The 15,470-nt window shown below is 34.1% G+C and overlaps 1 protein-coding gene across 1 annotated transcript in view; it reads right to left on the bottom strand.

Moving 5' to 3' along the window:
* The window catches only part of LOC149803387 (uncharacterized), a 98,815-nt gene extending 84,057 nt beyond the window's left edge, over nt 1–14,758 (bottom strand). The window contains exons 1-7 of the mRNA XM_089953924.1: nt 14,306–14,758; nt 12,871–13,085; nt 9,636–9,710; nt 4,923–5,058; nt 1,895–2,009; nt 1,019–1,109; nt 470–547 (exon numbers count right to left, since the gene is read on the bottom strand). Of these exons, the coding sequence (XP_089810050.1) occupies nt 470–547; nt 1,019–1,109; nt 1,895–2,009; nt 4,923–5,058; nt 9,636–9,710; nt 12,871–13,085; nt 14,306–14,462 (867 nt within the window). The 5' untranslated portion in view covers nt 14,463–14,758. The remainder of the gene's footprint in view (nt 1–469; nt 548–1,018; nt 1,110–1,894; nt 2,010–4,922; nt 5,059–9,635; nt 9,711–12,870; nt 13,086–14,305) is intronic.
* Between the last annotated feature and the right edge of the window lie 712 nt (nt 14,759–15,470).

Below are 15,470 nucleotides of genomic sequence, written 5' to 3'. Positions count from 1 at the left end.
AGAGAGAGAGAGAGATTGTCGGTATATGCGTCGTTATAGTTTGATATGACTCAATTACACACAAATACAATAGACATACATACATACATACATACATACATACATGCGCATGCATACATACATACATACATACATACATACATGCATGCATACATACATACGCATTCATACATACATACATACGCATACATACATACATATATGCATACGTTCGTGTATATCTAGAGATACAGACACACAAACAGATGGTAAAGCATACAAAACATGGGGCAGACGGCGTGGATGGGTAAACAAAATGAGCGCGAAACAACCGAAGTTCTCTTTAGAATTACATGTTTAACATTATGCCTTGGAAGCACTTATAATACAGGATCTCCAGGAAAATCATCGCCTATCTTTTTACATTCTTTATAAACGATATTACTGTATTTCGACATTGCGATATATCTTAACGCTCAAACTCGCTTACATCTGCAATGATGATGTCGACAACCTTCACTCGAATGTCCAGATCTGTGTCAATAATGTTCTGGTACCTTTGGTCAACCTAAAGTAAAAATGTAGTCACAAAAAGTAGTCAGTATTAAGAAATAGATTCAGTTACATATTTTGGTGTTATAGGCAAAGTCGAAACTGTGCAAATAGTCAATGTCAGCCGCACTACTAAGTAACATCTGAAATATAGGCCGAACTCCTGTCTTTTAGGTTATTTACATATAATGTTATGTGCCCAGTATGTTATGTTCAAACGCGAAACCAGTCCAACGCAATACGAAAACCCACTGAAAAAATGTAGATCAATTGCATGACAGTTTCTATAAAATATTTCAAATGATTGTGTCGATATCTATCATAAGTGAAGATTTCGTTGTTTCAAGCGTATTGTCAGTCACTTATTGTCTAATAAATTCCTCTTAAACTTAACAAAATATATCCAAAGATATATTATCTCAAATACTTGACTTTTAATAGGAATGAATTTTAAATACATTTTATAAATTAAAAGAATTTAAATTACCGCTGTTCCCATGAACTCATAGTACTGCTCAATCGTCCTTTTTAAAGTTTGCTCTCTGTGTGATACATTAGCGGATACCTGCTCATTCCAGCTGTAAAAATGCAATTATAGTCAAATTTTATTTCGAGACAACTTACGAAAGAATAATAATTACTCAACCAGGCTTTCATTATAGTTCATTTTAGTAAAAGAAAATAAAAACTATTGTGCAGAGATGCCGTTAAACGCTACTACGTGGATTATTATACTGCATTATACTTTAACTGTGCTTACATGAAAACAAATTGACTCTAAGCCATACTATTTTGCAATGTTTGTTACAAACAGTTTTTTCTTTTTTTTATTCTTTTTAAACAGTTGATTTCTTTTCTTATCTATTATGCAAATACATGCACTCTGTGTTGTACAGGTTCCTTAGGAACGGGTTAGAAAAAGGTCGGGCATAGTTGCTATCCCTGTAAAAGGTGATCTCTCTCTCTCTCTCTCTGTTCATCGCAAAACTATTATATTTATGAAATATGCCAGATTATGGGGTCTCAAATTAATCGCCTGTTAGCATCTTTTCAAAGTGAAATCATGTGAAAACAATGCAAGAAGGGACATGGGAACATTTTAACTTAATACAAATGATAATTGATAGAAACATACTTCAATTCGCAGTTCACGACATTTTATATCTGTTAGGTAAACAATACATAATTTCTGACATGGAAATATGTCATCTATGAAATCATACAGGTAATGATATTGCTCCGTAACTAGAAATGTAGATAGTTTTACTTCTACGTAAGAATCGCAATGCTATTAAGATATCTGATGTATAGTATATGTATATTATCGATACACTTTATGTGACAAATTGTAAAAAATGCTTACAATGTAAAGAGGGAATAGTCTATGAAGATCAAAAGCTCTATCGTGTTCACTGTTGTACCCGATGACGTATCCCTTTTCAGTCTTTCGTGTTCTTTTCCTGAATTTTTAGCTTGATCTGAAAATGTTTGAGAATCCGTTAAGTACCATATAGTTATTGCATACCTATTTTTAAACTAACAAAATGCATGAAAAGATGGGGCTGCCATACATAGAAATCTCTAACATTTTATTCCTGCAGTTGGCGTGAATGTACTGTGGCATGGAGATTTTCAGTTTTCAAAGTCGCGCGTATGAGCAAAGCCGTTTGAAATAAAGAACCAATCTAAAATAACTCTTAGCATTTTTGCTCAGACATGTGATGCTAGGCAGACAAACCAGCCCCTCACTCGTAATGGTACTGATTGACGTTTTAGGGGATGATATCACCAATTCAGAAACTCAAGTGACATTGTCAGGTTAAAGGATCAGCAAACGGAGCAGTAGCACCGGGGCCTCAGCCTGGCGGGTGGCCCCTCGGAGCAGTGAAATCATATGGAGAGGGGAGTGGCTTCCTACCACGTTAATCTGGCACACCTTATTGGATACTGGCTTTTGTTTGTAAAAGTTGATTGCAATCCTGACGGTGAGGACTTCAGTCTTAGTATTAACAAAGTAATAGAAAATCTCCATCATCTGAATTGCATCAAATAGTGATAACGCCATAACTTTTCTTATATAGCGTACACCTGCTCAACTTCAAATCGTGGCAGTAAGTAGAGACTAGACCCAGGAGTGGTTAGGCGTTTTAATGTATTTTATTTAATTGAGATGATTTTTAGTTTTTCAGTGTTGCTCCCTGTTTGTTCATGTTAATTAATTTCCCCATTTATTTTGTGTTTCGATTGCACCTTTAGATTTGATAGGCGAAGTGATAGTTTTCTTATAATATTTTTTTTGTTATTGACTTTCTCTGTAATAAACAAAAAGTTCAGTAAAAACAAAAATCATCATTAGGTCAAAGAATATACAAACTTAAAGAATCAGCAGCTAGGTGAACCTGATTAACATGCATAAGGAGTTTTACACCAAATGCTACTTAACTTCATCGTATTGTATCAAAAGTCTGTTTTCTGAATGCGTTGATAGGCATTGGTCTGGATTACTGATCATTTTATAAATAATTAGTAGGGAGTCCACATTAATAAATATTCCCATAAAAGCGGCATTAGTTTTTTAATGTTTCACTTTATTCAGAAGGCAAAAAGATGTTAAAGGTGTGTGACAGAAGACAGCCTTTGAGTTCAAGTTTATGACAGGTAATTTCTTCAACTACCAATTGATGAAACTCAAACACAAAGGACAAGAGCAATTCAATGACTTTCAATAGTGGAAAACGCTTGATATTTTGTATAGGTATGATAAATCTAAATGACATATCAACATTTCACAATTAATAATAAAGTCGACTGGGAATATGCTTGAATTGAATATACTGATCCCTCTATCAGAAGCATAGCAACCTACCAGACAACACTAGCAACTGCTGGAGAGGAGTGTGAGCCAAACCTCCAATCAAACACCTGTATTATTACAAGGGTGTCCCAGAATTAATTTTATTGTTACACTACTGCATTCTATATCTGAATAAATGCATCATCAAATGGATATATTGATATATAAGGCAATATGATAGAGGCCTCACTATCGATCTGGATCGGTTGTAACATTGGCAGTGTCATAGCAAGAATTTCTGCCCACCAACCCCCACCCTTAAAAAAGGCAATTTTGGGCCCCCTTCCAATAAAATGTTGCTGATCACCGGAGACACTTGGTCATCGATAAAATAACGATAAGAACTGTATTCCTGCATATATAGTCTGAAATAGACTATTGTTTAACAAGTGGGCTTTTGCAGCTGTGTACTGCGGCATTCGTTCATGGATTAAATAAAATATTTAAGAAAAAAAATATAAAATATATACTGACCACGAACATTTATGTGTTAATTCGTTTTATTTTACTAATACAACCTGTACCGTCGGCACATTAGCTATCCTGCGTTTCATATCTATGCTGAATATTGGTTAGTTGATAGGTTTCTTGGCCGGTTTAACGGCACCTTTAGCAAACACATATACGTTGAAATGAACTAGTGTGTTTTTGTAACTTGGGGTTTAATGTGTGAGCTTTAACAATTTTTCAGTCATATCGCTACGATGTCTGCAATGTGGCAGTTTATAGTGATGTCTAGCACTGGGGCATCATGCCGCAGACATGTAGCATGATGTCCCACCCAGTCACATTATCCTGACACCGGGCCGACCAGTCCTAACACTAACCTCTTAATGCTGAGCGCCAAGCGAGGCAGCTGTTAGTACCGTTTTTGTAAGTCTTTGGTATGACTCGGCCGGGGATAGAACCCACGACCTCCCGCATCCGAGGCGGACGCTCTAACCACTAGGCCACCGGAGCGGTCTGCTTGGGGTTTAATAGCGCAAGCCAAAAAACGTATGTAACAATTTGTTCATAATTATTATTAATTCCCACTAGACATCATGCCTGGCATTCAACCAATCAAACACCGTTCTTTGTCTCATTCGAATAGGTGATTGACTCAGTTTGTATTATTTTAGACCTTTATCTTTTATAGCGAATAAAATCCTTCTCGCCTGCTGTTTTTGTTTTCTTCTAAAACTAAATATTTATAACTAACAGCATGTTGAAATATATTCCCACGATTTTCCAAGATTCATTTTGAGAAATTATATGATGTCGATAAGAGACACTTGTAAAGCAAAAAGAAAAATAAGACCTGAGTAAACCATGTTTTCTCCTATCGGAACTGGGCATCAATGCCCTCTTCTTATCTTCTTTTTCTGGTCAAAGTGACATACTAGCTACAAACCTTTGTCCACATTAAAGCAAACGTTGCTTGACGTTCCAGGTCATTAAAAACCATTGAAACATCGTGTCACTGTAGTCTCGTATTTATTATGGGTTATTGAAAGAAACTGAATCATAATCCATGTTTGAATTAAAATTGACTTACCCTCAGATATATAGTCATTGCCCAGGGCGGGTAGATTCCTAGGCTCCAATAGCGTGTGCGTAATTTCTTTTGAACTAGAAGGGTCATATTGTGTCAGCACAAAGAACTGACTGCCATCAATGAAGAATTCCATCATCTGAAAAATGAATAACAACATCTCATGACAGGGGTAGATACAGAAATATCACTTAGCATAGTTAGGATTTTGTGAGCGTAAATGTTGCTGTTCTTTTGGGTTTCATAGCGCAAGATAGGCTGCACATAGCTGCCAGTATAACTGCTTGAGGAAGAAACTGGGAAAACCCTGGGGAAAAAAAAAACACCGATCCAAGAAAGCTACTGGCAAACTGTATCACTTTTGAAAACCAGTATGGCACAACGTCTGATTATTATTGTTATGCTGTCATCATATGTGATTGTTACCTATATTTAATGAATAAATGGTAAGTTGAATGTTATTTTATAACCACAGATAATATTGTGTTATACCAAAATTTCTTTTTAATTATCAAACCGACAAAAAGAATTATGAAAAAATATATAATTAAAATCATTAATCAATAACAATAAAAGGTAATCATGATAAAAAGTATTTTGAATAAAACAAAATTACGGAAAATTGTGATTGCAAACAAGAGAAATTATGGTTTTTAATCTAAAGTGATAAAAAGAACACGTTAAAACAAGGTGGTTCTATCTTTCCCTCTATTATACATCTTGAAAAAGATCATGCTCCAATGATATTTACAACATTATGAAATATACGACCATCATTAGCAGCCGCAAGAGTGATTCGTGGTGCAACATCCAAAAGAACTAAAGGTACTGGTCTGTATTAAATTTCGACTGAGTTTAAACAATAGAAGAAAAAAAAAAGAACATGCCAACCCTACCCCCAAAATCAGAACAAAAACACATCCACTAACAAGGTGGGTTCCTTCCACTTGCAGGGGACAACCGGTTTTCTTATACCATGCCTACTATGAAATCCTTGTTTTGTAAAAGGATAAACTTTGCCGGAAAAACGAGGAAAATAAAAGTAATAAAAGTCGACGACAACCCTGCATGAGATAAATATCCCATAAAACGTTAAATAAATATTTTTACAAACAAGTAACCCATTTTCGTCCACAAATAACATGTATGCCCCTCCGCTCAAGAAAGAAAGAAACTAACAAGGAAATAAACAAGCAGATCTAAAATCTCACAATTTACAACTATTTGTTTCATTGACAAAGTTTGTTGCAAGATCAACATCAAGAACAGCAAAAGCAGAAACTCTCGGTTGATATTGTTCTGCGTCGCCGCTTTGAAAAGACTCCTCAGCATCATATATGAGGCACAAAAGTAAACGAGACTATTTCCCCGAAAATTAACTTGATTTTCTAGAACGTTTTATAGATGGTGCAAAACAATTCTAACGTTATCCGACCTATGTCCATGCATGATAATAAACCTTCAAAATATCATTCATTAAGGTTAAATTCCACGAAACATTAAGACGACATACATTTGCTCGAAAACGATTAGTAACATGCAGGCCTATTTGTATGTAACAAAATGGAATACACCTCAGTTGAATAATACTATGCACAAGCCATACGTACATGACATACTGGTTAGCATGGTCTAAAAAAGGAAAGGGAACGCGCGCGCGCGCGTGTGTGTGTGTGTGTGTGTGTGTGAGAGAGAGAGAAAGAGAGAAAGAGAGAGAGTACCACGGAATATCTAAATTTCAAAAAGTCGGGTTTGTGTGTGTATGTGGCTTTTAAAGAAAGGTGAATTTAACTTCTCAGATAAAACTAATATAAATGACTTAAATTAAATATACTTGTTATGTTTCACTTAATATGGGAAAGTCGCGACTGGCTGAAGTGTCATATTAGTTTATTCTATATATGGAGACCATTATTCGGTTTCTTTTTCGCTCATAATTTTACTAAAAATATGCGTATGCTTTTCTTTCGTTGTTATTTTATTTCTACTTGTCATTAAATGTTTATAATTTAAAATATTCGGACGCATGTAATAATATTTTAGTCAAATTCATTTTATCGTATCTAAATAATGCAAACTCAGAGAGAAAACAGAATTTCTAACCCAAAGCATTACATTACTCTGAAATTTTGTGCATTTTCTATATAAATATACGTGGATCACGTTGACAAGTTTCAACAGGTAATTTATGATATGGTAAAATAAAAGTTTGAATATAGTTTTATTGTTTTATAACATCGATATAATAATTTATGTTACTTATCCATAACTCATATCTTCCTACTTTTTAAGATTTTTCTTTATCTATGATTTATTGCAACAAAAAAGTTATAATCAGGATATAAACGCATCATTCTATAGACCATACTTGGCGTCTTATATTCCTCTGGATTGATGAGTGAGAACCGTAACTTAAACACATCGATATCCAGAATGACCTTAGAAAATGTCAGCCTAATTATGTATGTAATATACAGGAATTAGTTTTTTTGTGCACATTTTTTTAATATATTTTTCTTAGAAATTAAATTTGGAATTTTTATTTTCTTTGATCTAATTTTTCATATCCTCATATTTCACTCCCATAGGTAAGTGTTGGTATAATGATTAAATAATTTTAGCTGTAGATCTAAAGGCAAATCAACGTTTCCTATTCATGTAAACAATATATTCACAATCTTAGGGATGTGATCTATAACGTGATCTCTTGACATGAAAAGGTCCTGGATTATGAGAATAAAATGTTGAGATATCTTATGTAATGTTGAGGATAAGTTCATCACTACAGCTGTAGTAATGTAGGCATTGCGGGTAATTAATTATACTACTATCACTATAATAATGTAGGCTGTAGTAATGTAGGCATTGCGGGTAATTATACTACTATCACTATAATAATGTAGGCTGTAGTAATGTAGGCATTGCGGGTAATTATACTACTATCACTATAATAATGGAGGCTGTAGTAATGTAGGCATTGCGGGTAATTATACTACTATCACTATAATAATGTAGGCTGTAGTAATGTAGGCATTGCGGGTAATTATACTACTATCACTATAATAATGTAGGCTGTAGTAATGTAGGCATTAGGGATTTCAGCATCATAATTTCCACCAAGTCCATTTCATATCTTCCATCTGACTCTCTGGTGCATTTATGTTTTCATGTTTGAGTTCTCATGTTCCTTTTCTAAATTGTTTATAATCTAGCAGAAACCTTTTGGGTTTCCTAGTGTGAAGTTTTCTAAGTTTGTTCCTTGTAATATTGTAAATTGTAAGGGATATTTATATTTTTATTCATACTTTTAGAAAGTTATAATTTACTTCTTTGCTTCGTTTTTGTCCTTATTTGTCTGTACAGGTTTTTTTCTCAAACTACCTTACCTGAATTACGTCATACCACACCGTTGACAGAAAAAGGGCTAGTCAACAAAGAATGACTGACACTAAACAGTGAATCAACATAAAAAAAGACTTTTAAATCTTTTTGTAAGTTTTAATAGGCCCACGCTCGAGATAGCACAGGCAGTCTGAGATACATTAAGAAAAAATGAATTTACCCACATATTGATTTTTAAAAGCCTTATGCTTTATAGTAGACACATTAATTGACCTCACAGCTGGGTACGGCATACATCAATCAAATATCGCTTAATAAACATTTCATTCGACAGCCTCCCAATTGATCATGCAAGTAGTTGTAAATGCCGACTTAATAGAGGACTTCGCGTTGTCAGTGTTTATACGAATGACATGAGATGGAAAATAATTTACACGAGTTCATTAAAATTATTTAAGCGCAGTATCTTTCCTTTTTAACGTGACTAAATGAATCTAACATTTTGATCGCACTGTTGACGGTTCATCTGTATTGTTTAAACTATTTAAACCATTACACATATACATTTGTTCTGCAAGTTTATTTATAAATTAAAATCTGTTTATTTCCTATATGGTATATATGCATGTATTCATTCATTTCTCTCATGCACTCAACGGTATTAATTGAAACAAGGCCCCACCCACCAAGAGGACGCCACCTAACTGAAACTACGCATTATCTCGTTTTAAAGTGGAGTATAGTACACATCAAAGGTAAGAAGCTGAAAGTCGTCTATTGTATGCGTACAAGTATAATTTTGGGGTAGGACGAGTGTTGTACTTTAAGTATTAAATCTCTTTAGTTCCAAACCTTCTCGTCTCATGTTTGACGAAATGTTCCCAACTCATTAAAATGCATATGTCAACTGCAACATCTGAGAGGTCGGTTACAAGCCGAATGTAATTTATGTAAGCTTGCCCTAAAAGAAATTTCTCGCATGTATGTATTACAGGAATAAATTGAATCATCTGCAGATACAATAAGACTACAACATTTCTACCCCGTACATTGTTGACGTCTGTGGCCAAGCGGACTCTAGCGTATGTCAACAATAACTAGGTTTCGTTCTGCTAGTTATGCGTTCCAGCACACAAAGAGGTATAATTCAGAACTAAGCTTTGTTAAAAATAGAGTTTCGATATCTTCATAATAAACAAATAAATAAAAATAAATAAATAAATAAATAAATAAATAAATAAATAAATAAAACAGCAAGAAGAACATCAACTGGTTTCTGTTGATATGAGTGGATGCAGGGGAAAAAAATGCAAGTCTTGTTGATGTTCTATGTGGAAGGATTACCCAGATGAGAATTTCCTATAAATTGCTTACCAGGTGTAGCTGGCCATTTTCACGTGTCAGAAGGGCGGTGGCAGCGTAATCCTTACCAAGGTAAGTCTGATGTTGCTACAAGAATAAACGAAATGGAACTCAGCTTTCAGTCTTGTTTGTAGTTGGATAACTTATAGTAGTACATCGTGGAAATTATAGACAAATGATACGTTTCATAACGGTTTGTTCCAAGCAGAACACAGTCGGGCATTTCTGCCAATGATCAGAAAAGTACATCTGAAATATTACATTAGCCGCCATGGCAAGTGCATATACCTCATTTACCAAATGACACCATACGCAAATGTGTTAATGTCATTGGCACTATGAACGGAAAATGAACGAAGAACGAACGACGAGCAAATAAACGAATGCTTAAGGTATATACAAAACGCTGCGTGCCGCAAGCAACAGACGACCAATAACAAATGATCAATAGATCATGATAATCAGTGAACAATAAACCATGCAAATTATGATGTAGTCTCTCAGAAATGCATATTGAAACGTATTCTTAAAGTCACATCAACAAGAAAAGCATGGCAGACGAACGATGATAAACGATAAACGATGGAATAGTAGATCTCAACCTTTATGGAAAAGAAATACATTTGAAATGCATTTTTGATGTACTTATATATTTTAGGGTCTGTATCGATAGAAGTTATATGGAATACGCGCATTTTTCATTAATTAGCAGCTTCAATTTGTATTCGAAACTCTGTTTTTAGAAACAATTGTTCCGTTAGAGTAACACGTTCAAATCTTGCAGCTGTGTTTGATACGAACAAGGAACGCACAGTTGCAATTTTTATATAACTATCATTATAGGATTGTGAGTATTTGATCTAATGTTTTCCAGGAAATTCCCTTATTTATTTTATAACAGTCAGTGAATTCCTAGATTATCCAAGAGAAATAGTTTTGGTCACTGGAGTGAATTTGCTCAAGAATTTGTTTCTCAAAAGACCGATAACGTTGTGATCAAATAATTTTTCAATTTTTTTTTAAGTTTGTGCCTTCCTACTTTCAATTAGGAAAGAGAATTATGTTAATACTCAAATTTTCTGTGTGAATGTACACAAAACAAAAGCAGAACATAAGAGATAAAGAGCTGATATAACTGTAAGAAATCTGCTACTTCATTCTTTCATGCACTTCAGCTACCCAACACATTTGAGCGTACAATTACATGAATATGTTTCATCTTGGGGGCAAGATTTTCAGGCACTAGATGAGATATATCCAGTATTAACTAGATAAAAGCAAACATCTTATGTTAATTATTGAAAATTGTATGAATTCACGAAGAGGTTTGTGTCAGTGTAATTCATTAAGCTTTGTTTGATTTTTAGTATTCGATAAAAATACACATGACAATAGTTGAAAATTCGAATAATTTATTTTACAAATTATGCTGAAAATGAGAACTGTTGTATGGAAATTTACCAAGTATGATGCTGAAATAATCAAAAGTAGCAAATTAGGAGGTTGAGCTTGCATTCAAGCTCAGAAGTTTTACGCACATGAGGCCGGGCCCCGGTTTCACTAAACGTTGTTTGATCTGAAATTGTGAGGTTGACGCTGAACATTCATTTTAAAAACAAACTTTCGGGGTTAAAATACTTAGTAATATTCTGCGTGTCTGATGGTCCTGAAATTATTTATCTTTTGAGGAAAAACTGAGGAATTCCTCACATGTTTTGAATTCAACTTTTTTTTAGAATAAACGGAATCTGGAGCCTACAATTTTGAATCTAAGGAGATATGTTTCTTCACTTGTATCCGTCAGCAATCTCAGCATTGAAAAAATTATCATTAGCAAGGTAATGCTAAATTTCCATATGAGGAGACAATTTGTAAATGTTAGTGAAACCAGCGTGAGCTTTATATGTATATAAGAGGTAAAGTGAAATTCGTTTAATCAGAAAGAACTACGTTAGGTCTTTGATTAAAATATTGAAAATAAATGTATGTTTATCAAATTGTTATAGAAAATATTTTAAAAAGTTTTGGGATGAAGGTGTGCCAAGAATTACCTGCTGTGGCCTGACCTATACCTGCGAATCGCCCTTTTTATAACGTTGTAAAAAACGTGACAAGCAACTAAGCAGTTCACCTAGTTGATTTTTTCTTGTCGTGAAATGCAATGTGTTGTGCGTAATTTAACGAAAAATATATTTTCTTTCTGTTAAGTTGCCTAACGGGTGGGTCATCAGCAAAAAGAGAGAAATGAAAACATCGTTTCATCTCATTGTGAAATAATTTAAAAACGTAAAACCTCGACGATTTGAAAAAATATTTATTTTCAGTGGTTGTTTCACAAAAGACAGCTTCTGGTCTTAAATTCCTAAAACTTTCAAAACTGAAAAATCACTCAAACCTTTTACATCTAATATCTACAAATGTATATATGGCAATTTTCTCGCATTTCCAGTCCAAACTACGTATCTCAATTAAATCATTTATGAATTTTAACCTTTGGAGCTGCGACCAGACTGACTTCTTATTCCCTGATTCTAAAGGTGTACACGTTGTGCTGCCTGTATAAATCTTGTTAGTATTTTCATCGCGTTTCTCTGTTTGGTAATAATCAATATTCCTGTGCTAAGCTCGCGATACGTTTGACTGGTTCTTTGCATCTACACACACTCGATTATTTAGCTTGCCTTAATAGAGGAGATGTAGTTTATCTCAAGTAATTTGTGCATTATTTTGTTTCTTATTTGATTTCGAAAGGAAGGTAGGGATTAAATGACAGATAATATATGTAGGCATTCCTTCACAGACACGTGACACATACATTTGTATTTAAACCTATTCTAGTATTAGGAAGTTTTAATACACGTATTTGCACCACGTGACACGATGATTTTAAGATAAATTTGAAATATCTTTAGTGAGTTAAGGAAACAAAGAAAGAAATTATACATGAACAAGAAGAAAAGCACAGTAAGTGAATTATAACTATTGGCTTAAGTATTTTCTTAAATGTATTTTCCAAAACTGATTTACCAACCACGATATCAATCCATTAGTCATTTATCCATCAGACCATCCATCGATAAATCACTATATCTATCTATTAAATCACCGATCCATGCACTGACTAAATATACAAATGGAAAGTTGTTTTCTAATTGTTAAGCCTATTATCAGCTTTTTAAATATTTTATTAACTTGGAGAAGACGAAAGTTCCAATAACAGTTTAGTTTTAAAGAAAAACGTACTCACCTCACTGTCATCATTGTTCTCATTTACAAATGTATCTTTACTGTGGTAACGGACTGGTAGCCATGACCGCGAATCTTCTTTTTTCTGGAGTAAAATAGTTGGACTAAACCTCTTGGATCTTAGATGAAGCTTTATTTTCTCTGGAAAAAGCACAGATGAGCGCCTCTCCTTTGTGCCTGGTAAATTATGCTCCGAAATTTCCACCTGGATAGCCTCTGAAAATTTTTTTAACTTGCATTTTACGAATCGAGAAAAAAATGCAGAACGACTCAGAGATAAATATTGATAATTTCAATATAAGAACTGAAACACAAGAGTTCTGCTGGAATTGCATAAAGAGCGTTAGTGAAAGAAAAGGAAATTACACTTTTGGCTTTTAAATTAAGAGAGGACACTCCCACCGCTACCATCATTAAGTTGCCGATGTAAGAGTACTTCATTTCATTTAAATGATTGAGGCGCACGAAAAATTGGAATAAATGTTTGGAACTCTAACGATGCAATATTTGTTATAACTTTACATAAGATGCTCAAACAATTACATGAAATTATTGAAGGGAAACTAATGATGAAGCACCTCAGCAGGTGACAGAAAGGTTGATTTATAGGATATAAACAAAACAGTTGTGTGTAGTTTCCAATAAATTGTAACAAAGTGCTCGTAAATGTAATAAACGCAAAACCTCCGTTCTTGTGATTAGCGTTAAGACCAGTATAGGTCACGGCAAAATCTTTCATGTTCTCTGAGTAATACACAAAGACGTAAATTCAAACAAATTAAAGTAACTTTATTCAAGAGCAAGTCTTTCGTATGATAAAACGATAAAGAAATGTTTTTGTCAGAGGTGTCACTAGGAATTAATTATAACGATTGCTATTTGAAATGTTGACAATTGAATGCGTGAGTTGCTGAAAACAAGTATCATGATCTGTGTGCTTGAAACGTTTTAATAATAGTTACAAGTTTGGTACAAATAATAATGTTCTTATACGTACCAATACATCGAATCAAATTAAACTGAATGACTCTGTCTTTAATTACCCGTTACAAGTTGATAACAGAGAAAATACCTCTGGGGCAGTTTATAGAAGCCAAGTCACTGTGTAAGTATCAAACGATCTTCCACATTTGGAAATAAGGCTGCAGTGACGAAGAGCCATGGACACATTTCTAAATATCACTAAAGATTTAAGACATTGCATAATTTTGAGTGGAACCCTAATGATTCCTGATTTTACGTGCTTCTTGTAACAGCAACTCAGTAATGTGACTTTATCTGGGGGTGGTAATCCTTGAAGTATCGAGCTTTTTAACTTCAGGGCAGATTCTATAGACAGCGAAATTGTCAATTTTGAAAAACGTTAGGATAAAGGTCAAATATTAAACAATAATATATAAGTACGTTTGATGAATTATTTAACTTTGTATACATACCCGTGTGAGCTGCATCAAATGCGTCTAAACGAGGAAAACTTAAAGTGGAAACAGGCTCGACGGAGACGCAAATGAAATATATTAGCACTATATCGTGCAAAAAATGCACGGAACGCTGTAGACGGATCATGTATTGCACGTAATATATCACTTCCATATTAATTCAATTATACATATTACAGTCATTCTCACTCAATCACGGTCCCGCAGTTGTTCAACATATGTCCTGAATAAACCAGTATTCCACTTTTATGAATGCTTTATATCTGTTCTGTATTTTCACTTTCAGTGGATTGGACTGTATTTAAAATGAGTTTCCACCTCAGAGTCAATGAAGCATGAAAATATTGCTGACTGGTTTCTGCTACCGAACATGGCTGATTGAAAGTGACTGCAGATTACACAAATTCAAAATCTGGCGGACAAATTTATCAGGCTATGTGTAATGAAAACATATCTTAACAAATAAAATAAAATGTATATCAATATTCTTGTAAAGCTGCACATTCGGGCTATTGTTTTCATTTCACAAACGTGTTCTGTAATTTGGGCAGTGAAGTAATTCAGGTCACGTTCAATAAATAATGTTTCGGGTGAACTGGTTTGAAAAGATAAACATAGGGTAAATCATATAGGCACACGTGATAAGTTGTCGAAGTAAATGTTTTGTGTGGGTGACCTTTGAATTGGAAAAGTCCTAACACACGTCTGAAACCCATTTGATGTTTTTAAAAAAATGATTAATATGAATCATACTGTGTGGATCAACTACTTTCACCCCTGTGCGCATTGGCGCAGCATAAAATGGTCAGTTGACCGAATTTTAGGCATAAATTCCTCTAAAGATAAATTATTCATAATATTACTTCATTATATCTCATCACACATGATGCGTTTTAGATTTGTTGAAAAGAATTTTATGAATTTTGATTTTAATCAAACGTACTTTTTGTTTATCGTTGTTGATATGAAAGATCCATATTTTAAGTTTCGTTTTATAACGCTCTAAGATTTTGGCACCATGATCGATGTAAAGGCTTTTGAAAATTAGTACGATGACATAGTGGTTTAAGGCCCGGACGGATAAAGTGGTCCGAGATCACAGATGACAGAGTGGTCTAAGGCCAAGGCTGACCGAGTGGTGTAAGGCCCCAGATGATAGTGG

This window comes from Sinohyriopsis cumingii, chromosome 3 (assembly GCF_028554795.1).
Source record: "Sinohyriopsis cumingii isolate HCF-2022 chromosome 3, ASM2855479v2, whole genome shotgun sequence".
In the NCBI taxonomy this organism is placed as follows: Eukaryota; Metazoa; Mollusca; class Bivalvia; order Unionida; family Unionidae; genus Sinohyriopsis; species Sinohyriopsis cumingii.
Note: the sequence above shows the minus strand (reverse complement) of the source record. Positions and strands in the feature narration are given on the sequence as shown.